The following is a 22,150-nucleotide window of genomic DNA, read 5'->3' as shown; positions in this document are numbered from 1 at the left end:
TGCTTCCTTCCTCTTCTGTCTTTTTTTACTTCATTCTTTCCTCATCCTTCTGCTTATGGGTGACGTCACACTCCCTCTTCTGCCTTTCTTTCCTTCGGTCTTTCCTGATCCTTCTGCCTATGGGTGACTCTACACTGAGTGACAACCCAAATAGTTTCCTGTACTGTACACCAGGAAACCATTTACTATGTTGGGTGGTAACCATATAACCAATTTATGGCGCCTGGTGGTTTATGGGTAATTATGGTGCTCCAGTCGAATTGAGCTGGTGAAAATTTGTTTAAATGACCATTAATAAAATTTCAGGATTCAGAGCAAAAATCTGCTAAAGTTAGCAAAAGTGTTTCACCTCTAGCTTGACAACTTGCCTTGACAGACTTCTGTTTTGTGTAAATTGGCTATTGATTTACAATGAAGATACTTTTACCAGTGTTTTAAGTAAATTAATATGTAAAATGGAAGTCTGTCAATGCATGTTGACAATTTGAAAGGTAAATATCTTTTAACTTGTTATCACATTTTAGCTCAGAAACCTGATTTTAAAAAATTAATAGTCATATGAAGCACAAATTTTTGACCGGATTTCAGATAATTACGTGTGTTTGAACCTGTATGGTGATAAAAATTATGATAGCCTAGCATATACAGCATAAAATAACCTAACAGCCACCTGTCAAGCAAAACCAACCCTAACTTTGGCTTAAGCCATTGGTAGCAATGTGATTATCTTATTCTCCAGATCAGACTGGCTGTAACGAAAAAGATGTTCAAACATCACCAGTACATAAGACTAAGAAATCAGATAACCAAGTACTCCACAGAGGTCTAGTTGTCAACAATCAGGCATTTGTTGGAGGAAAAAAACACTGAAATATTTCAGTCTTTGTGACATCTCTATGTATTACTGCCCAATTTCTGGGCTATATGCCCCTGGAGTCAGGACCTAGCAATACGTATCCTGATTCAGTTCATAAAATCACTTCATTATTACTATCAGATCTAATCTTCGGGTTACCGAGTTATCCTACAGGTATCCCCTTGTTGTGGCAAGGTTCATTGTCACTATAAGTCACTCTAAAGCCAACGAAACCCCTTACTAAAGTACAAACATAAAATACTTCATTTTTAAGAGAGCTATCACACTTTACATACCTAGTGTGATAATAACAACTGAATATTACAGAAATCTTACTGAAACTGAAGTATGATTTCCAAACGTTGTTGTGAGTAGCGGCTAGCTGTGGCCATGGTGGGGTTTGTGATGTCACAGTGAGGGTGCACGTTTCGTGCGGAGTATGATAATCTCCAACTTTGATTGACTTTTTTTTTCATAAATATTAAATCAGAGAGAAAAATTAATGATATTCCGATGATTATGAGTGACCATTTCATTACTTTATGTAACTTGTACACGATCGTCAACCAGTCCATTACCCACTAAACCACCAGGCACCATAATTTGGTTATATGGTTGCCACCCAGCATAGTAAATGGTTTCTTGGTGTACAGGAAACCATTTGCCTTGTCATTCAGTGTAGAGTCACCCATATGCAGAAGGAAGTGGAAAGAGCAGTTGCAGATAAAAGCAAAAATGATGGTATTTAGGGCTGGTGGCAGTACTGTCAAAGTGGAAGGAGTGTAGCCATGTGCAGTTTGCCACTAGGGTGTGGGAAACAACTCGATCTTGTGCAGTGATTGCGATAATTGGGTGCTTAAGAGATATAGTGGTATTAGAGGTAGGCTGCAAAATAATGTTGAGTTTTTGTGTACACTGTGTAGTGTGTTGGGGAGGGCATGTAGAGGTTTTCAGGCATGAAAAAATTGATCTTGTTGGAGAGTTTCCTGAGTGTGTGGAGGTGTTTTGTTATTTAGGGGACCAGTTATGTCCTGGAGGTGGGGTTATAGCAAGCTATGTGGCTAGAGTATGGAGTGGTTGGAGGAAGTTCAGGGAACTGTTGCCTCTCCTAACACTGAGAGGCTTCTCCCTCTGTGCCGAGGGATCATTGTATGCAGCATGTGTTAGGAGTGTAATGTTGTATGATACCGAGACCTGGGCAGTGAAGGAAGAGGATATTCGTAGACGCCAACATACAGAAATGACAATGTTTAGGTGGATGTGTAGTGCATCCTTGAATGTAAGGCCTGGGGTAGGGAGCTAGGATTGCAGTTGAAGAGTTGAGAGGAATTATGGGACTTGAATGTATTAGTGTTGTGATGAGGAGGGGGAGATTTAGATGGTTTTGGCAGTTAAAGGGATGGAGGATAACAGTTGGGTGTGGGAGGTGAGAAGTGTGAACTTTGGGTTTAGGGTTACAAGAAGCGGACCAAAAAAAGACCAGGGACAAGGTCTTAGTATGTGACCACAGGGGTAAGGGACTGAACAGAGAGTGCAGCCGGAGATCAAGAAGTATTAATTTTTATTACTGTAGTTTTATACTATACAGTAAAAGATGTATAGGCTATGTGGTATTATTTTTACCTGTTATTGATATACTGTACACTGTAGCACTTCCAGGGTTGCACCACATGCAGTGTGCTTGATTGTTTCAGGCAAGGAATGTAAAGTGCAATGATCTCATGGTTATTGCGCACTTGGTTATAGTGGTTTTCGTTATCACTGCTAGATTATAATGTGCACTCGTGCCGTTACTGTGCATTTTTTAAATAAAAAACATTTATTGTGCGCCTTAGCTGGTTTCTGCCAACAATGATGGTGCAAAATTTGTGGTTTCTGATGGCTTGGAGGGATCCAGAGTTGAAACCCTACTCGAGGAGTTAATCCCAGGACGGTGAAGACCACTAACTCTTCCTTTCGTAACCTCCGAAACCCTTGCATTAAGCCCATCTTAGGTCTCTGTATGGTACGTGTTTCTTCCTTATTGTGCTCTTTTCATCATATTCTCTTAATGTAATCATGTGTATGTTTGTTTCTGATACTTACCGGAATAGTATACTGTATATGCATTTAGTGTGTCTAAATTGTTGTATTCATTTGTTCATTCATTATCCAATCCTACATTGCCCCATGAGGAGCGTAGGAGCCCAGGGCTAGGCAAGTTGGTCCTGACATTTAAGATGAGAGTGACCAGCCTCACTCATCCCTGAGTGGCATTATGTGAGCAATAAACCTCAACCACCCCTTGGATAGAAACTTTCACTGGCTCAATCCGATTGGAGCGCCAAAATTAAAAAAGGGAAAATTTGGGTTTACACATGGGGTGTCCGGTACCAAGTAGGATAAGCCCCATAGGTTCTGTGCTTTCAACATCATACACAAGGAATGGTACCATGTATGTGCAGTAACCAAGGGATCACTGTACTATGCATTCTGTCATGGTTATATATTTTGTAACTATTTTTGACAGGAGAGGGTGGGAACAGCAGTGCAGTTATATCTGCAGGGCCACAGCTCAACACCCCACCAGCCAGCAACTCCCCAGCAGCTGCTCCCACAGTTTCTCCAGCCACCACCCCAGGACCAGCCACCCCTGCCAGTGCCTCCCCAGCAAACATAGCTATGCCTGGTGCCCTTTCCCCTGCCATCCCAGTGTCTACTCCTCAGCCAGCCCCTGCCCAATCTCAAGGGACCAAAGATGAAACTGGGTATGTTAGAAGAGCCAACATATGTATTCAGATACAGTCTGTTGTGTACTGGAGTGTTAAAGAGAACTTGAATGAGAAAGACCTTTCATGTTGTAGTGTGGACAGTAGGCCTATTTTACAGCCGTAGCTCTTAAGCAGTGTCATAAGAAAGTGTATGCACCATGTTTTCTGCATAATAGGGCTGCTGAACTTAAGGAACCAACTACATTTAGTCTGTGCCCAGAGTAGGACATATTAAATATATAAATATGGTGATGTATATAGGGTCCTCTCTATGCTATTAATGTATATTATATATGGAGACATGAATGGCAAAGTCGGGAATGTACGAGTGGATGGAGTGGTTGGTCAGTGGGGTGTGCCAGCGGAAGTAGATGGGAATGGTAGTGCTTTGGTGGACATCTGTACTGGTAAGGGGTTGGCAATAGCCAACACCTACTTTTGTCATAAGATGATCCACCGGTATACATGGAGAGTAATGAGGAGGATGGATGGTGAACTTGTTGAACGAAAGGCAATGATAGACTACGTGTGTGTGGATGAGCGAATGAGAAGACAAGTGTTGGATGCAAGGGTGTGGAGAGGGTGGGGGAATGGAGTCTCGGACCATCACTTAGTGATGGCCAAGGTAGAGCTGCAAAGAAAGTGGTTGAGGAGGCGAAGGGGAAGACAGGAGGAAGCAGCTCCTGTGAGAAGAGTGGAGAAATTGCAAGATAGTGAGAAGAGGACAGAGTATAAGAGCATAGTGGAAGAAAGATTGGGAAGGTATGAGCTAGAGCAGATGGAAGGGGTGGAAGACGTATGTAAGATATTCACGGAAGAGATAAGCGCAGCGTGTGAGGCGGTTTGTGGAGTGAGGAGGAGATGCAAGGGTGTGCAAGGGACAGCATGGTGGAATGATGAGGTGAAGCGAGCTGTGGAACAAAGAAGAAGGCATATGGTGAATGGTTGGCGAGTAGAGGTAGGGAGAAGATGAGAGAGAGAAGAGTGAGGTATATGTGAGCAGGAGAAGGGAGGTTAAGAGACTGGTGAAGGAGAGTAAGAAGAAAGTGGATGAAGAGTTTGGGAGGAATCTGAGTGTGAAATGGAGGGAGAGTAAGAAATTGTTTTGGAAGGAGGTAAAGAAAGTAAGGCAGTGTGAAAGGGGGAAATAGTAGGGGAGTGAAAGATAGGAATAATAGATTGTTGGTGGAGAAGAGAGAAATTGAGGAGATGGAAGGAGCACTTTGAGAATTTGTTGAATGTAGAGAGTGAGAGCAGTGTGAGTATAAGTGGTTGGGGAATGGCTGGGAGAAGAAGAGATGAGAGGAGGGAGGAAGAGATCAGTAGGTCGGAAGTAGTGGAAGCGATGAAGAAGATTAAGCTGGGAAAGGCCCCAGGAATTGATGGAGTGTGTGGTGAAATGCTTAGGTATGGGGGTGAGATTGTTGTGGAGTGGATATGGAAGTTGTGTAGATTGGCTTGGGAAGAGGGAAGGGTTCCAGAGGACTGGAAATCAGGTATAATTGTTCCTCTGTACAAAGGAAAAGGGGAGAGAGAGAAGTATGTGGTAACCATAGGGGTATTTGCCTTCTTAGTGTGACTGGTAAAATATATGGTAGAATACTCATTGATAGGGTTAGGCATATGACAGAGGAGCTAGTTGGAGAAGAACAAGGGGGATTTAGGAAGGGAAAAGGGTGTGTAGATCAGATATTTGTTCTAAGATGTTTAGTGGAGAAGTATCTAGAGAAGGGAAGGAAAGTGTACGCTGCCTTCATGGACTTGGAGAAAGCTTATGACAGAATAGATAGGAAAGGTATGTGGAAGGTATTAAGAATATATGGAGTGGAGGGAAATTGTTGAGTGCTGTGAAGAGTATGTACGAGGGAGCTAGGGCTACGGTGCGAGTGGATGGTGAGCTGAGTGAGTTCTTTGATCTCAATGTGGGACTGAAACAGGGGTGTGTAATGTCTCCTTGGCTGTTTAATATATATATGGATGGGGTCGTAAAGGAGGTACAAGGTAGGGCAGTGGATGTGGGGGTGGCCCTAATGAATGAGGGTGAGATTTGGAAGCTTCCGGTGTTGCTGTTTGCTGATGATACAGTATTGTTGAGTGAAGATGAATGGGAGTTGCAAGGTTTGGTGAATGAATTTGGGACAGTGTGTAGGAGGAGGAAGCTGAAAGTTAATGTAAACAAAAGTAAAGTTATGGTGTTTGAGAGGAATGAAGTCACAGAGTGTGCAGTGAGGTTGGATGGTGAGGATATGGAGAATGTGAGTGCATTCAAGTACTTGGGTAGTGTGATGAGTAAGGATGGAACTTTGGGGGATGAAGTACGTGAAAGGGTACAGCAGGGAAGGAAGGTTGTTGGCACACTGAAAGCAGTGATGAGAAATAGGGAGGTGAGTATGGAAGTTAAGAAGTCACTGCATGATGGTATTGTGATCCCTACCCTGACGTATGGAAGCGAGGCGTGGACCTTGCAAGAGGGGAACAAGTCAAGAGTGAGAGCAGTGGAAATGAGTTACTTGAGAGGAGCATGTGGAGTGACATGGAGGGACAGGTTGACGAATGAAGAAGTGAAGGAACGTTGTGGGGTAGATGTGGATGTGGTTGAAAAGATTAGGAGAAATACACTGAGGTGGTTTGGACATGTGGAGAGGATGGAGAATGAAAGACTGACTAAGAGGGTGTATGTAGGTGAGGTGGAGGGAGGGAGGGGGAGGGGTAGACCGAGGATGAGGTGGAGGGATGGAGTTGAGAGATATATGAGGGAGGGGGGGGTGAGTTGGGGGGAGGGGAGTCAAATGGTGGGTGACAGAGTGACTTGGAGGCGTTTTGTCTGCGGCCACCCTTTGCGGGATTAGGGCGTCGGGCTATAGATAGATAGATAGATAGATATATGCAATGAAATTGCCTTTTTGTCCAATACAGTTTTTCATGTTGTAGCATAAATTTATTCATATAATGCTGAGGAACATTTGTAGTAAATGGTGGCTCTTGCATATTTCCTGTTTTGCACTTGTTGAAGACTGCTAAAGGATAGTGCATCATGCTGAACAGTCATGTGTTTAAGATACTCTACATCAAATATATAGTTGTCTTTGCACTTCTTAAGTAGTATGTATACTAATCATCCTATCATAAAATTGAAATTCTTTGCTGCAGATCTCCATCTAAGGACAAAAAGTGTGTTTGGACTGAGCACAAGGCTCCAGATGGCCGGGTTTATTATTATAACACTGTCACACGCCAGTCATCATGGGAGAAACCGGATGAACTCAAGACTCCCACTGAGGTAACTAATGTGCATTTAGCTGTCTTCATAAGTCTTGGGTTCCTCCTCAAAGGATGACTTGGGCACAGGGTGCTCTAATTAGTCTGTCAGTCACTAGGTGATTTTGCTCAACTGAAGAGAGCCCCTTACCCTTAAGGAGTGATGGACCATTCTAAGTCATGTCAGCTTTTTTCATTCCACTAAGGCAAATACTGTACTCCTAATTTTTTCCACAGGTGACTGTTGGTTGTTAGCTTGTATTTTCTAAATCCATTTTTCCATACTGTTTCCTGTCTACCTTTTTCTTTCATTTCATATATGAGTTGCTTTTTTTTTTTTTTTTTTTTTTTTTTTTTTTTTTTAAACCCCCATTCTACTTACTAAAGCTATGAGCTACCATTTTTCATTGCTTAGTTTTTATTATCCTGTTTAGGCCTCAGATTTTCAATTGATAGGTTAGAATTCAAGGGACAAACTTTTGTATACCCTTCTTTTAAGTGACAAACAAAGTATATTTCTTAATAGAAAAATTGTAAAGCATCTCTCCTGTCACAACTTTCATTCTGATCGTCAGTATGGGTTCCGTCAGGGACGCTCCACTGGCTATCTTCTCACCTACCTTTCAGACTCCTGGTCATCCTCCTTTCGGGACTTTGGCGAAAGCTTTGCCATTGCACGTGACATCTCAAAGGCTTTCTATCGAGTCTGGCATAAAGCTTTAATTTCCAGACTGCCCTCTTACGGTTTCAACCCTTCTATCTGTGCCTTCCTCTATAGCTTCCCTTCTGGTCGTTCTGTAGCCGCTGTTGTAGACGGCCATTGTTCTTCTCCTAGATCTATCAGTAGTGGTATTCCTCAGGGCTCTGTCCTGCACCAACTCTCTTCCTTTTATTCATCAATGACCTTCTAATCTGTACATAAAACCCTGTCCACTCGTACACTGATGACCCCACGCTTCACCCTTCCATTTGGTTCCTGCAACATCCATCTCAGCAGTTACTTCAACAAACAAGGGATGAGGCTATGGCACACGTAATGTCTGACTTGGCTCGTATCTCTGATTGGGATAAAAATAATCTTGCTGTTTTTAATGCATCAGACTCAGTTGTTACACTTATCAACCTGATAAAATCTTCCACAGGTGTACCTACTAATGTTTAATAATATTCAGCTTAATCCTGCATCATCCTTGAACATGCTTGGGGTTTCATTCACTCGGGACATATCTTGGAAAGACCATAGTACATCTCTTGTAAAATCTGCTTCCAAGAGATTAGGTGTGCTAAGCCGACTCCGTTCCTTCTTTACCCCTGCATAATTGTTGGCTCTATACACGGATTTTATCCGCCCCTGTGTAGAGTACAACTCTCATGTGTGGGGAGGTTCCCCACATACAGCTCTTCTCAATAGGGTGGAGTCAAGGCTTTTCGTCTCATTAACTTTCTTCCTCTTACTGGATCCCTTCAATCTCTGTCTCTTCGCCGCACATTTGCATCGTTATCTCTTTTTTTTATCGCTACTTCAATGGTCACTGCTCCTCTGAACTGTCTGCTTGCATTCCTCCACCTCTACAACGGGTGCATAGCACCCGTCTAGAAGCAAACTCTCATCCCTTTTCTGTCCAGCTCTCTAATGCAAGAGTTAACCGTTATTCCCAGACCTTCATTTATGCAACAGGTAAACTCAGGAACTGTCTCCCTCTGTTTGTATTTCCTACTTCCTATGATCTCCAGTCCTTCAAACAGTGTGTCCAGGCATCTTGAAATGATCGGATCTTGAGTTTGGCTCTCTCTAGTATTTTGTTTTTCTCTTGGAAGGAACAGTTTTTACGGACTCGTTGGCCGTTGGTTCCTTCTTCCTCACACACACACACACACACACACACACACAAAAAAAGAATGAGGGTGGTGTAAAATGGAGGGAAGGCAGCCTGATAGCAGAGAACAGGGTGACATAGAGGCAGTTTGTAGCTGCTCCCTCTGGGAGTGAGATGCCTGGCAGATAGGTAAATAGATAGCTGTGCTTTAAATGATAGCTATCTCACTCGGGGCTGGTATGACAGGAGTGTCTTGTATGAAACATGGATAGGTAGAAGATGTAACATAGAATAGTTCATCATTATGCCATCATGTTGCATCTGTGGTTAATAGGTATTATTGCTTTTATTGTGCAGTTACTGCTGTCTCAGTGTCCATGGAAAGAGTATAAATCTGAGAGTGGCAAGACCTACTATCATAACATGCACACCAAAGAATCACGCTGGACGATTCCCAAGGAACTGGAAGATCTCAAAGCCAAAATATCATCAGAAGAGGAAGCGTAAGTTACACATTGGTTTTTCATGTTGATATTATTATCTCTGCTACTGGAGTTGGAGGAGGTTATGTATTCACTTGTTTGTTTGTGGACAAGATATCTAAAGAAGTTATTTTGAGGGATTTCAATGAAATTATGTGGATTTTTAGGTCATAGGCCAGGGAAGAGTTGATTAAATTTTGGTTGTGATCCGAGTTTGAGCCCTGGTTCAAGACTTTTGTTTGTTTCTCCACAGTTCAAGTCCTGGTTCTGGACTTTTATTTGTTTTTCCACAAAATGTCTGAAAAAATTATTGATGGGTTTCAGTGAAATTTTTTGAACATTTGAGTCATGGGACAAAGAAGAGTTATTAAATTTTGGTGGTGATCTGAGTTTTCTGGTATAGGCATTGGCAAAGGTAAATGTTCTCTGAGTGCTGTGTTCATGTTGGTATGTGTTGGGGCACTCACTGTCCACTCACTTTGTGTGGTGCTATATTCATGTGACCCTAAACTTAGTAAAAAGTCAAGTGGTATCAGTAGACTCACATCTCAGGACGTGTTTTCAGTTTGATCTTATTCCTCTCTTGGTTGCAGTCACATATTGGATATGGAGGCTTATTCATTTGATCCCACCATGCTTTGACTATTTTCAGGTTTGAAATTCCCAAACCCTTTCCTTATAAAAAGATTATCAGGTTTACAGTTAGAGGAGTATTGACCATCATCTGATGTGTTTTTACTTTGATTAGCATTTAGACAACGTTGATTCTTCTGATCATTCTTCTGATGATTTTGTGAATATATATAATAATGAGTTTGAGTCTGTCTTTGGCCATTATTGTTCTGCAGTAGTATAGACAATCATTATACACGATAATTTTCCGTGGTATGGTCCATCTATCAGTTCATTGCATAGACAGTGAAGGAAAACAGAACATGAATGGAACTTGCGTCAAACTGAACAGAACTGTTTGCTTTATGTGTTGAAAGAAGGGCTGTCATCCATACTGTTAAATTTTGAAAGGCAAAGTATTATCAAGATAGAGTTGACATGTGGTAACGACAAAAAACCTGGCTGCAGTTATGAATAATCTGATCATTCAGAGGAATATATATAACTGATAAACCAGCTCCTGTATCTGATGCTTAATTTGCTTTGATTTTGTTTCATTCTTCACAACTAAGCTATCTTGCATATGAAATGAATTAGACAGTGCTTCTTTCAATGAGGAATTCTCAGTTGAATTCCAGTCACAGTGCATAAGAGGCCTTGTGCTTTTATCATTTCATCCATTGGTTGTAAGTAAAGTTATATTTTATATGAGAGATCATAATGAAACATATTATCTATTTGATCTATTCAGTGTGTCACAGTTGCCAGATGTGTACAAACACAGATTTTTTTTGTGTGTGTAAAATAGTAAACAGATGCTTCTTAGAAGGCGACTGTGTATAGTCCGAGAAATGTGCCTAACTCCGGCCCCAAAAGAAGCTTGGTTTCGATACTGAGAGCTTGTTAAACAATTGTCCTGTGTCCAACTTGTCATTCTTGTGCAAGATCATTGATCAGGCTGTCCTAGATCAACTCATACCATTTCTGGAGCTTAACAGAGTTGTTGTTCTCATTCAGGTAGCATACAGGAAATACCACTCATGTGAAGCTGCACTAAGAAAAATTCTTGACGAATTGGTTCTAAACACCTGGCACAGGATAATCTCTCTCTTGGTTTTGTTGGATCTGTCTGTAGCTTTTGGTACAGTAGATCACGAACTACTGTTAAATGACCTGCACTTTTATTTTGTCCGTGATGATGCTCATCTGCTCCTCAGGTTGTATCTATCTGTCAGATCTGAGAGAGTAGTTGTGGACAAAACTTACTTGTGCTCAATCCCCTAAGTTTGTACGAGTAGTGTATTGTCTTTACTTGATGCATGTGATGATTCCTACTCATATGCTGATGACTCAGCTTTATGTTAATCCATCCATCCATCCATCATCCAATCCTACGTTGCCTCATGAGGAGCGTAGGAACCTGAGGTTAGGCAAGTGGGTCCTGACATTTAAGATGAGAGTGACCAGCCTCGCTCATCCCTGAGTGGCATTACGTGAGGAGTAAACCACAGCCACCCCTTGGATATAAACCTTCACCGGCTCAATCTGATTGGAACGCCGTAATTACCCACGAAACCACCAGGTGCCAAAATTTGGTTATATGGTTACCACCCAGTGTAGTAGATGGTTTCCTGGTGTACAGGAAACCAATTGGCTTGTCACTTAGTGTAGAGTCACCCACAGGCAGAAGGAAGAGGAAAGAATGAAGGAAAGAAAGACAGAAGAGGGAGCGTAAAGTCACCCGTAGGCAGAAGGACGGGGAAATAATGAAGGAAAGAGACAGAAGAGGATGAAAAGAAAGAAGGATGGAGGAGAGGAAAGGGCAGACACCTGACAGCAGGACTACATCCAGTGAGTGGATGGTGAGCACCCCCACCTAGCTTTACGTTAAGATGACCGAGATTAATGATGCTGAGAATAAACTTGAATCCCTGACGACTGATGACTGATATTAAAATTTGGATGGTAAAGAGGAGATGCAAGCTGAATTATGGTAAAACAGAAATTTTAATTTTTTGAGGAAAAGGGGGTTGGTGGCACTGATAATGCCATGACTCTGAAGACTGGTGAGTCACACCTTCATCCAGCTAGTTTTGTCCAAAACTTGGCATACATTTCAGTTCAAAACTAGATTTTAAAGAACATATTAACCAAGTTGTCTAAGGTAATCTGCATCGAACACTGGTTCATGCTATGGTCTTGTCTCATGTCAGTTACTGTAATTCAATATGGATTAGCCTCCTGAATAATCTGTTAAAGAAGATTCAGTGTGTTTTGAATAGATCAGCAAGTCTTTGGCCTCCCCCCAGAAACCCTGATCACTTCATTTTTGGCTGAGCTGCACTGGCTGCCAGGAAAGGCTAGAATTGAATTTAAATGTGTTTTATTTACTCTCAAGATTCTTAATTTTGGCAAACCAAAGTATCTTTGCTGAATTGTTAAAACTTGATTTGGGACACCCAGGTGTGAAGTTAGTGAAGACAGTTTCTTTTGCCTTGAGAACCTGCAGCTGTTCGTCAGTTGTCTTTGTCTGATCAGTTGTTCAGCAATACAGCCCCTAGGTTATGTAAAAAATTGCCATTATCCATGAGACACTGGGAGACTTCTGGAAATTGTCTGCCACCAGATGTCTCACTGTTAACAGCTTCTCTGTCCTGAGCACGTATTCAGTTACTGTGATTTTTCTCTGTTGATGTGAGAGCTTGTGTGGCAAAATACCATCATACATTGTTGAAGTATTGGAAAAGCTTCATAACAAAATTATAAGAGAGGAGAGTACATTGCTGTTGTTGTTTTATTTTCCCAAAAATGAAGCCCAAATTCACGTACTGTATATATTTCTTATTGTCGTTTTGAATGAAGTTGCTACAGAGCTGAGTTAATTCTTGCCTCCTGAAATATTGGATTTATACAGTAGTTTTAGCCAAGCACTTGTTTTGTTTGTTTCAGTTTCTCTTTTGGCAGAAATTTAATGATGGTGTATGAAATTATTGTACATAGCCATCCAAACGCAGAGACAGACCCCGTTCCAAGATTTGATCATGGCCTAATCCCACAAGGAAAACGCACTACCGCCACTTTCAAATAAGTCACATCAAATCTCGAACAAGGACTGTCTCTGAGCTCAGATGGCCGATGTAGAATAATTTAATACATCATCATTAAATTTCCACCTAAAGAGAGACTGACACAAACAAAACAAGTGTTTGGCTAAAACTACAGTATATATCGAACGTTTCAGGAGGCAAGAATTAACTCAGCTTTGTAGTAATTTCATTAAAAACGACGAAAAAAAATATGTAAGTGCAAGGTTTTTGAAATTCGGTCTTCGTTTTCGGGGAAATAAAACAACAAGAGCAATGTATTCTTCTCTGTTATATTTTTGTTACGAGGCTTTTTCATTACTTCAGTAGTGTGTGATGGTATTTTGCCATACAGGCTGTCACATCGAGAGAGAAAAATCACTGCAATTTAAAACGTACCCGAGGCAGACTGGCTGTTAATAGTGGTGGCCTGTAGGGGTAGACAGCTTCACAAGTCTCCCATTGACTTCTGCTGCATCTTTTAAAGATGAGAAACATAAGGCCAGTTTATTATTATTATTATCATTATTACTGTATTTTTATTATTATTATTATGGCGGTAGGTGGGGGCACTCACCATCCACTCACTCAGTGTAGTGCTGCATTGGATGACTGCCCTTTCCTCTTTTCCATCCTTCCTCTTCTGTCTTTCCTCATCCTTCTGCCTATGGGTGGCTTTACACTTCCTCTTCTGTCTTTCTATCATTCTACCTATGAGTGACTCTACACTGAGCAACAAGCCAAATGATTTCCTGTACACCAGGAAATCATTTACTATGCTGGATGGTAACCATGTAACGAAATTGTGGCGCTTGGTGGTTTGCTGGGTAATTAAGGTGCTCCAGTCGGATTGAGCCTGTATAGATTTATATACCAAGCGGTGGTTGGGGTTTATTGCTCACGTAATGCCACTGAGGGATGAGTGAGACTGGTCACTCTCATCTTAACTGTAAGTACCAACGTGCTTAGCCCCGAGCTCTCATGCTCCTCGTGGGGCAGCACAAGATTAGATGATGATGATGATGATGATTATTATTCTATGTGGTAGGTGGGGGGCGCTCACCATCCGCTCACTCGATGTAGTGCTGCTGTCGGGTGTCTCCCCTTTCCTCTCCTCCATCCTTCTTTCCTTCCATCCTCTTCTGTCTTTCTTTCCTTCATTCTTTCCTCTTCCTTCTGCCTGTGAATGACTCTATATTGAGTGACAAGCCAAATGGTTTCCTGTACACCAGGAAACCATTTACTACACTGGGTGGTAACCATATAACAAAATTTTGGCATCTGGTGGTTTAGTGGGTAATTATTGCGCCCCAATCAGATTGAGCCGGTGAAGGTTTATATCCAAGGGGTAGGTGGGGTTGATTGCTCATGTAATGCCACTCAGGGAGGAGTGAGGCTGGTCACTCTCATCTTAAATGCTGGGACCAACTGCATAGCCCTGGGCTCCTTTGCTCCTCATGGGGCAATGTAGGATTGAATGATGGATGGATGGATTATTTTGTGGTAGGTGGGGGGGTTCACGATCCACTCACTCGATGTAGTGCTGCTTTGGGTGTTTACCCTTTCCTCTCTTCCATCCTTCCCTTTCTGACTTTTTTTCCTTTACTCTTTCCTTTTTTTTCTTCCTATGGGTGACTTTACACTCCTTCTTCTGTCCTTCTTTCCTTCATTCTTTCCTCTTCTTTCTGCCTATGGGTAACTCTGCACTGAGTGACCGGCCAAATGGTTTCCCGTACACCAGGAAACCATTTACTATGCTGGGTGGTAACCATATAACCAGATTTTGGCACCTGGTGGTTTAGTGGGTAATTAAGGTGTTCCAATCGGATTGAGCCCGTGTAGATATATATCCAAAGGGTGGTTGGGGTTTATTGCTCATGTAATGCCACTCAGGGATGAGTGAGGCTGGTCTCTCTCATCTTAAATGTCAGGACCAACTTGCCTAACCCCGGGTTCCTGCGTTCTTCATGGGGCGACATAAGATTGGATGATGGATGGATGGATTATTATTATTGTTATTATTATTATTATTATTATTATTATTATTATTATTATCATTATGATGATGATGATGATTATTAATTATTATTATTGCTATTACCCTGTTTACTTCATTTGGTGGTAACCATATCAGATGGACGCCTTGTAGTCTTGTGAGATGATACTCCAACCAGATGAGTCATAAAGGTTTGCATCTGAGGGATGGTTTGATTTTGTTGCCCACATGATGCCTGTCAGGGGCAGGTAATGGGTTAGTTGCTTTAAATGTATGGACTAAGTAGCCTAGGTCTACCCTATTTCCCCAATGAAAACGAGTGGACGATAGATAGATAGATGGATTTTTTTTATCTTTAGGGGAAATGCAATAGCTTCTACCCACATTTTATAAATCTTATGAACATTGGTAAGTGATAGTTGTGTTTGTGCAATATCCCAAATAGACATTCAGTTACCATAGCAATGAATCACGTGTGAAGTTAAAGGAGGTATGTATTCCTACTTTTTCTTTTAGTTGTAAGTCTGTTCCCTTTATATTGTGATGCCTTGTTTGTTTCTAACCTCAGCCCTGTCAAGGAGAAGAAGCCACCTGTCCCTGTTGAAGAAAAGAAACCACAGTCAGCTCTGGACCAAGCCATGGCAGCTACACTTGCTGCCATCCAAGTTCCCTCTGCCAACAAAGGTATGTGGACACCAATATTTTTGCTGGCTAGAGTGTGCCTTACACTTAATGGTCTGGGTGGAATGGTTTATTTATCTGATAAGAAGTTCAGATATTCATGAATATTTACAGTGTTTAATACTGAAAGCAGGCAGTTTTATACTTGTGGTGTTAACCATTTGTTATGAGATGTGTCCACTGTACTTTAAAAAAATAAATAAAATGAAATAAAAATGCATTAATATGAATTACATGAATTGGCTGTAGTATAGAAGGAACCAGTGAGGATAATTTCTAAGCCCTTCATTGTGAATGGTCACTCTAGAGCAGAATGAAAATCATCTAGCACCTACAAGAATGAAATGATAAAATGCAGTTGTACCGTAGAGGCTACTCAATACTTTATATATTTTATACATGAGAAGGAACACTTCAAGTACATTTCTCATTTCTTCTAAATTCTACAGGTACATGGAACTACCCATTCTGTGTAGGTTAGAAGTAAATGAATAATTTGTTATTTAGTAGATGGGGGCATTCACCATCCACTCACTTGATACAGTACTGTTTTCAGGTGACTCTTTACTAGGTGACAATGCAACTGGTTTCCTGTAAAATAAGAAACTATTTACTATGTAGGGTGGCGACCATATAACCAAGTAACGCCTGGTGGTTTAGTGAATTTAGATAATTCAACCAGATTGAGCCTGTAAGAGGTTATATCTGAAGGATGGTTAGAGTTATCGTTCACATAATGCCACTCGGGTGAGTGAGGTTGGTCACTTTTTCCATAAATAGCGGGACTGATTGGCCAAACCCTGTGCTTCTAAGTTCCTGATGGTGCATAAAAAATTGGAGAATGGATCATATAAATGGTTATAGCACAGATTTTGGGCTGTTCTGTCAACTTTGCTACTCATAGTTGTTGATGTTGTTGTTTTAATGCATGATAGTTATGATAAAAAGTCACCAGTTTGCCATGATTTCCTGGTATTATGAGAATCATATAGTTTATAAAGACTCCAGCATGCTTGCATGTGTCAGCCTTGGTCACCTAATGGTGGCTTTCTATGCTGCTTAATATCTGGCAGCCTCTGTATTCAGTCCTTTATCCCTGAGGTCACACTATATGACCACGTCCCAAGTCTTTTTTGGTCTGCATCTTGCAGCCTTACCATTGACGCTCACACCTCTCACTTTCTGCACCCAATTATCGTCATCCAATCACTCAACATGCCCAAACCATCCTAATCTACCCCTTCTCATTACAACACCAATACATTCCAGTCCCATCCCTCCTCTAAACTTTCCAGTCACAATTCTATCCCCCCAGGTCTGTCATTCAAGGATGCAGCACACATCCATGTAATCATTGTCATTTCTGTATGTTTGATCTTATGGTTATCCTCTTCATTACTGCCCAGGTCTCACTACCTAACAGTCCAGCCTCGTTATGCAGTAGGGCTGAGTCAGTTTAAGACCTATCACATATTGAATTATCACAAGTTCAGTATAACATGGGTTCAGTGGGGTTTGAGAGGGTGACCTTGACTGCAAAGCCTTAAAAAAAAAAAAAAAAAAGCCACCCACCTGAAGTTTGTCTGTCAAATGCTGGTATGAGTCATCACCAAGGTCCCCCCCCCCCCTCTGAGGCTTGAGGACAGTTGTAGGGCCTAGATGATTGTTCCACACAAACAGATATGGTATCATGTCACCGAATATTGCACACTGCACTATTTATTAAGCACTTGTGCCGTTAATTGCCCATGACAGTGGTGTTTCAGTGGCCTTTCATGCACAAAATAGAATGAGAGACAGTGATCACAGCTAACGTAAATGCTGGGCAAGCATCTTGGCTCAGTCAGCTGAATAGAGGCCCATTAAGGGGATGACAGTTATGTAAGGTTGACACGATTTCCAAGTTACAAGTTTCAGTATTTTGCACACAAAAAAGAATCGTTTCACTAAATATTGCACACTGCACTATTTGTTAAGCCTTTGCACTGTTATTTGGTGATAACAATTGTGTTTCAGTGGCCTTTCATGCACTAAACAGAATGAAAGGCATCAATCACAACCAGTGTAAACACTGGGTGTCCATTTTGGCTAGCATTCATCACCGCGTCCACACGAGATACTTGGAGGCGGCTGTTAAAAATATCATTGTAGCAAAATCGTGATTGATTTTTAAATATTGTACCAAGACAGGGTATAACATTTCAGTTGTTGTTGTAGCGATGTATGTCATACCAAGGTGTTGTAGAACGAGGCTGTGCTGTACAGCATTACACACCTAACACATGCTGCATACAAAGATCCCTTAGCACGACGGGAGAGCCCTTTCACTGCAAGGAGAGGCAACAGCTCCTTGAACTTCCTCCAACAGCTCTTTACCCTAACCACAGAGATAGCAATAACCCCACCTCCAGCACATAACAGGTCCCCCAAATAGCACAATTACTCCACACACTCACCAGACTTTCCAGGAAGATCAGTCCTTTCACACCTGACAATCTCTACATGCTCTCCCTAATACATTACACACACGAAATCAGCATTACATTATTTCACAGTCTGCCATTCATACCACTGCATTTCTTATGCACCCACATATCACAAACATTATACAAGATGGAGTTACTTTCCACACCCTTGTGGCAAACTGTATATGGCCTTACTCTCTGCTTTGACAGCATCACCACCAGTCCTAGGTATCATCACATTTGTTTTGTCTTCATTTACTCTCAAACCCTTGTGCCCCATTCTCTTTCTCCATTTTATAAATTTTTCCTCCACCTCCCTTTCATTCTCTCCATTCAGCTCAAAGTCAGCAGCATACAACATCATCATCCATGAGAATCCATTTCTAAAGTTATGTGAGAGAGCTTCAAGCACCATGACAAACAATAGGGGGCACCATGACACCACAGTAGAAATACAGTACGATACTTTTTTGTGTGCAAAATACTGAAACTTATGACTTGGAAATTGTGTCAACCTTAAGTAACTGTTATCCCCATAACAGGCCTCTGCTCAGCTGACTTAGCCAAAATGCTTGCCCAGCATTTATGTTAGCTGTGATTGCTGCTTTTCATTCTATTTTGTGCAATAAAGGCCACTGAAACACCACTGTCATCGCCAAATAGTCAGTTAAACTACACACCGGCAACAAATCACACATAACAATCGCCAGTGCATACATTCCCTACCCAGTCATACCCTACAGTACCACGCAATTACTCTCCTCGATTACATCATATCACTAACATACCCATCATCATCCTGGGCGGTGATTTCGATGCCAAGGCATTGGCCTGGCATGTCAGCAACCCTGACACAGACAGAGGGCTGGTACTATTATCCCAAACAGATAATCTTTTCATCTTCAACAGTCTCCATCAACATATCCATATCGCACACAGTCTTCTTCCTCCCATCATCCCCAGACCACCATTTGCTTCCCAAACCTCGCCCCCACAACGTCCTGGAGAGTGGTCAAAACCCTTGGCTCTGACCACCTCCCAGTCATCATCATTACCATAAGGATCAGACTCTGAAGTCAAAGGTGTAGGCATCGGATTCCTTTTCCTCATCAGCCCACAAAATGTCATCCTTCTTGCTATCCATTGTATTGGATATTCCACATTTCTTGAAAGAGTTGATGACAGTTTCCACTGAAAAATCATTCATTGCCTTGATAAAATCACACAGCACGTCCAGACCTGAAGCATGCATATTCCCACCTTTTTTGTATATGATTTTTTACCACTGATCATCCACTCGTTCCATTGCTTACAGATGTGGTCTTTGAATGATTTATTCATTCAGACATCAAATGTTTGGTAGGACTGAAGTTAATCCACCAGGAATAATAGCAATGTCACCATTGTTTATCTCTGTTGCTAATGAGCCCAGCTTCAGATCTGGTAACCCTGCTCTCAGTGCCAAAAAACCCAGCCAGTTGCTTTCAGACCGACACATTTGCTGGTGTTCATGCCATGCACTCAACAGGTTACTCACCTTTCTTATGTCCTCGTGGCTGCATCCATGGAGGTATTTTTATAAAAATTTGCCTTCATATAGAAAACAAGTTGTGTTTGATGCTGATATTAGTAATTTTGATGGTTTTTGAAAGTATATGTACTATATTCAGGGAAACAGGTCAAGTTGAGTGTTTGGTGATGCTCCCCATCACGCCTATGGATCCCATAACCACAGGATGTAGAGGTTAGGATTTTATAGTTGGGTGTTTAGGATGGATCCCAATTTAGAGTGTTCTGTTATGAGGTTCAAGAGTAGTTTTACACACCATCAAATACGATAGTTTAAGCACCCCAGATACCATAAGCTAAGCTTCCAGGACTGAGTCCGTTTAACATGTCGTTGATCCAGTTAGGTCATTTGATGCCTTTCTTTTCTTGAGGAATTCCCATATTGAGGTTGACCATGGTACAGCTGATGTTTTCTATGGACTAGAAGCTAAACCGTGTGAAAAAAAAAAAATGCTTGACAATATAAGTTGGAAACTGTCGGGGAAAAAGAAACATCAGCTGTAATAATGTGAGAATATCAGCTTGAAATCCAAGTTTGCAGAAGAATGGGAGTACTTTTTAAATCCTGTGAAGACCTTATGACAGTTATCAACTAGTTTTAAAAGATGGCATTAAAAGTGAAAATGCATTTATATTTTTGGACGTCAGCCCATCAACACTGTAATTTATTCAGGCTGTGAAGACTGAGTGCCTGGTGTCAGTTCCTAAGAGTTCAATGATGGGTTTCTTTCTACATTTAGTGGTAATCTGGCTGGTCAGTAGAGACACCAGTTCTTACATTGTATCCAGTGGTATGGTTCATCAGACCTTAAATTTCTTGTATGTTATCCTTGTATCATTCTTGTACAACTTGCAACTCACTTTGACAGCAGCATCTTAACATGGGCCAACTGGTCCACTGGACTGATCATCTTTTCCTATGTTCTTTCATAATTTCATTTAATAACAGTTCATTTTACATATACATATACATATGTTATTTATTACAGAGAGAGAAAGAGAGAGAACATAATTTGCAGTGTGTGTCAAGAAGCTCTTTATTTATTATTATGAATTTTTTTTTTTAAGCAAAGATTTTACTTTTGATGAAAAGTGTTTATTATAAGAACACAAGTAAACTTCATGATGGACCTCTTTTATTTCAAGCCCCAGAGAAGAAGCCGGGACCATTGGAAAAGGAAGAGCTTGGTAAACCATCTGCCATAGGTGCTGTGAGATCTCTTTACATTGGCCATTCTTACCTTATTTATTTACATTGTCTGTGGCTGTAGTTGTGTGCTTCCTTCCTGTATTTTTTGTGCAATATTTTAACAGCCTGAATTGCTTTACTAAATGCAGTAGGTTAGACAGATTTCATTAAGAAATCCTTTTGGTTTTATAGTTGTTGATATTTCAGTAATTTACTGCATTGTGATACCTTACTAATATTAGTAAAGAACTCTTCTACTCCCTGTTTTATGTTCATGATTGCAAGAGTGTCTTTTTGTGATCATTTTGCAGTGTGGGTAGAGAGAAGTTAACCTTAATAGAAAGCTAGCTGTATATATTTGTAGCTAGCCTCTATAATATTATGAACATTCGTACTGAAGTAATGAAATTGCTAATTGATTGAAGTAATTTTCTGTTCAGTAATTTTAAAAAATCCCACCTTGGAAAATATTATCATCTGTGATTAGTTTGAGATTTAGAACTTGATGCTAACTTTTTATTTCCTTACGCTTTTTATTTATAGACATTTGTTATATTTACAAGCCAAATGGTTTCCTGTACACCAGGAAACCATTTACTATGCTGGGTGGTAACCATATAATGAAATTTTGGTGCCTGGTGGTTTAGTGGGTAATTATTGCACTCCAATTGGATTGAGCCAGTGAAGGTTTATATCCAAGGGGTGGTTGGGGCTGATTGCTCATGTAATGCCAGTCAGGGATGAGTGAGGCTGGTCACTCTCATCTTAAATGTCGGGACCAACTACCTAGCCCCGGGCTCCTATGCTCCTCATGGGGCAATGTAGGATTGGATGATGGATGGTTGGATATAACTTTACTATAGGTACAGGATTCTACTCTTATACAAAGTATTGGCGTATGGAAAGTATTGGCGATTCCCAGAATTACTGGCACTGTATTGTTTAACTCCTTGATAAGGTATACTTATTCAGTGTAATTGATGGTTCTGCATTACATAACTTTGCAATGCATTCTCATTGTCAGATGCCTTGTTTTGCTTCTTCTTGAAGCCCAACAGTGATACAGTATCTCTGTAGGTAGCCATGTCCTTGGTTGTTGTAATGTTATCAGTGTTTAAAAGTTAGTTTTTGAATTGTTGAGTTTAGGCTGTCCAGAGCTTTCATTAGTAAAGAGTTCTTCCTTGGATGGTAGCCCAGGTAGGAATGGTTTGCAGTGGTCAGTGAGGGTCCCTAAATACAGTACCTGGGTGCTGGATCATAGATGAAGATTTTTCATGTGCCTTGACTTTGATTGGCTGTTGGGTCCAGGTGGCTAGTGATGTCATCAAGCTAGTGTGTTCTTTGGAAAACTGTAGCTCTTCTTATACCACAGTAGTGCTTGCAAATTAAAGG

At 41.1% G+C, this 22,150-nt stretch overlaps 1 protein-coding gene across 3 annotated transcripts in view; it reads left to right on the top strand.

Annotated features, from left to right (window-relative positions):
- Positions 1 to 22,150, top strand: part of Prp40 (pre-mRNA processing factor 40) — an 82,996-nt gene that overhangs the window by 3,669 nt on the left and 57,177 nt on the right. For all 3 annotated transcript variants that reach the window (XM_080283364.1, XM_080283363.1, XM_080283365.1), the window contains exons 3-7: positions 3,366 to 3,603; positions 6,757 to 6,886; positions 9,039 to 9,184; positions 15,423 to 15,538; positions 20,716 to 20,775. In XM_080283364.1, coding sequence (XP_080139490.1) covers positions 3,366 to 3,603; positions 6,757 to 6,886; positions 9,039 to 9,184; positions 15,423 to 15,538; positions 20,716 to 20,775 — 690 coding nt within the window. The remainder of the gene's footprint in view (positions 1 to 3,365; positions 3,604 to 6,756; positions 6,887 to 9,038; positions 9,185 to 15,422; positions 15,539 to 20,715; positions 20,776 to 22,150) is intronic.

This window comes from Coenobita brevimanus, chromosome 97 (assembly GCF_032717465.1).
Source record: "Coenobita brevimanus isolate Jiangsu-jjx chromosome 97, ASM3271746v2, whole genome shotgun sequence".
In the NCBI taxonomy this organism is placed as follows: Eukaryota; Metazoa; Arthropoda; class Malacostraca; order Decapoda; family Coenobitidae; genus Coenobita; species Coenobita brevimanus.
The sequence above is the reverse complement of the archived record's forward strand: the minus strand, read 5'-3'. Positions and strand labels throughout refer to the sequence as shown.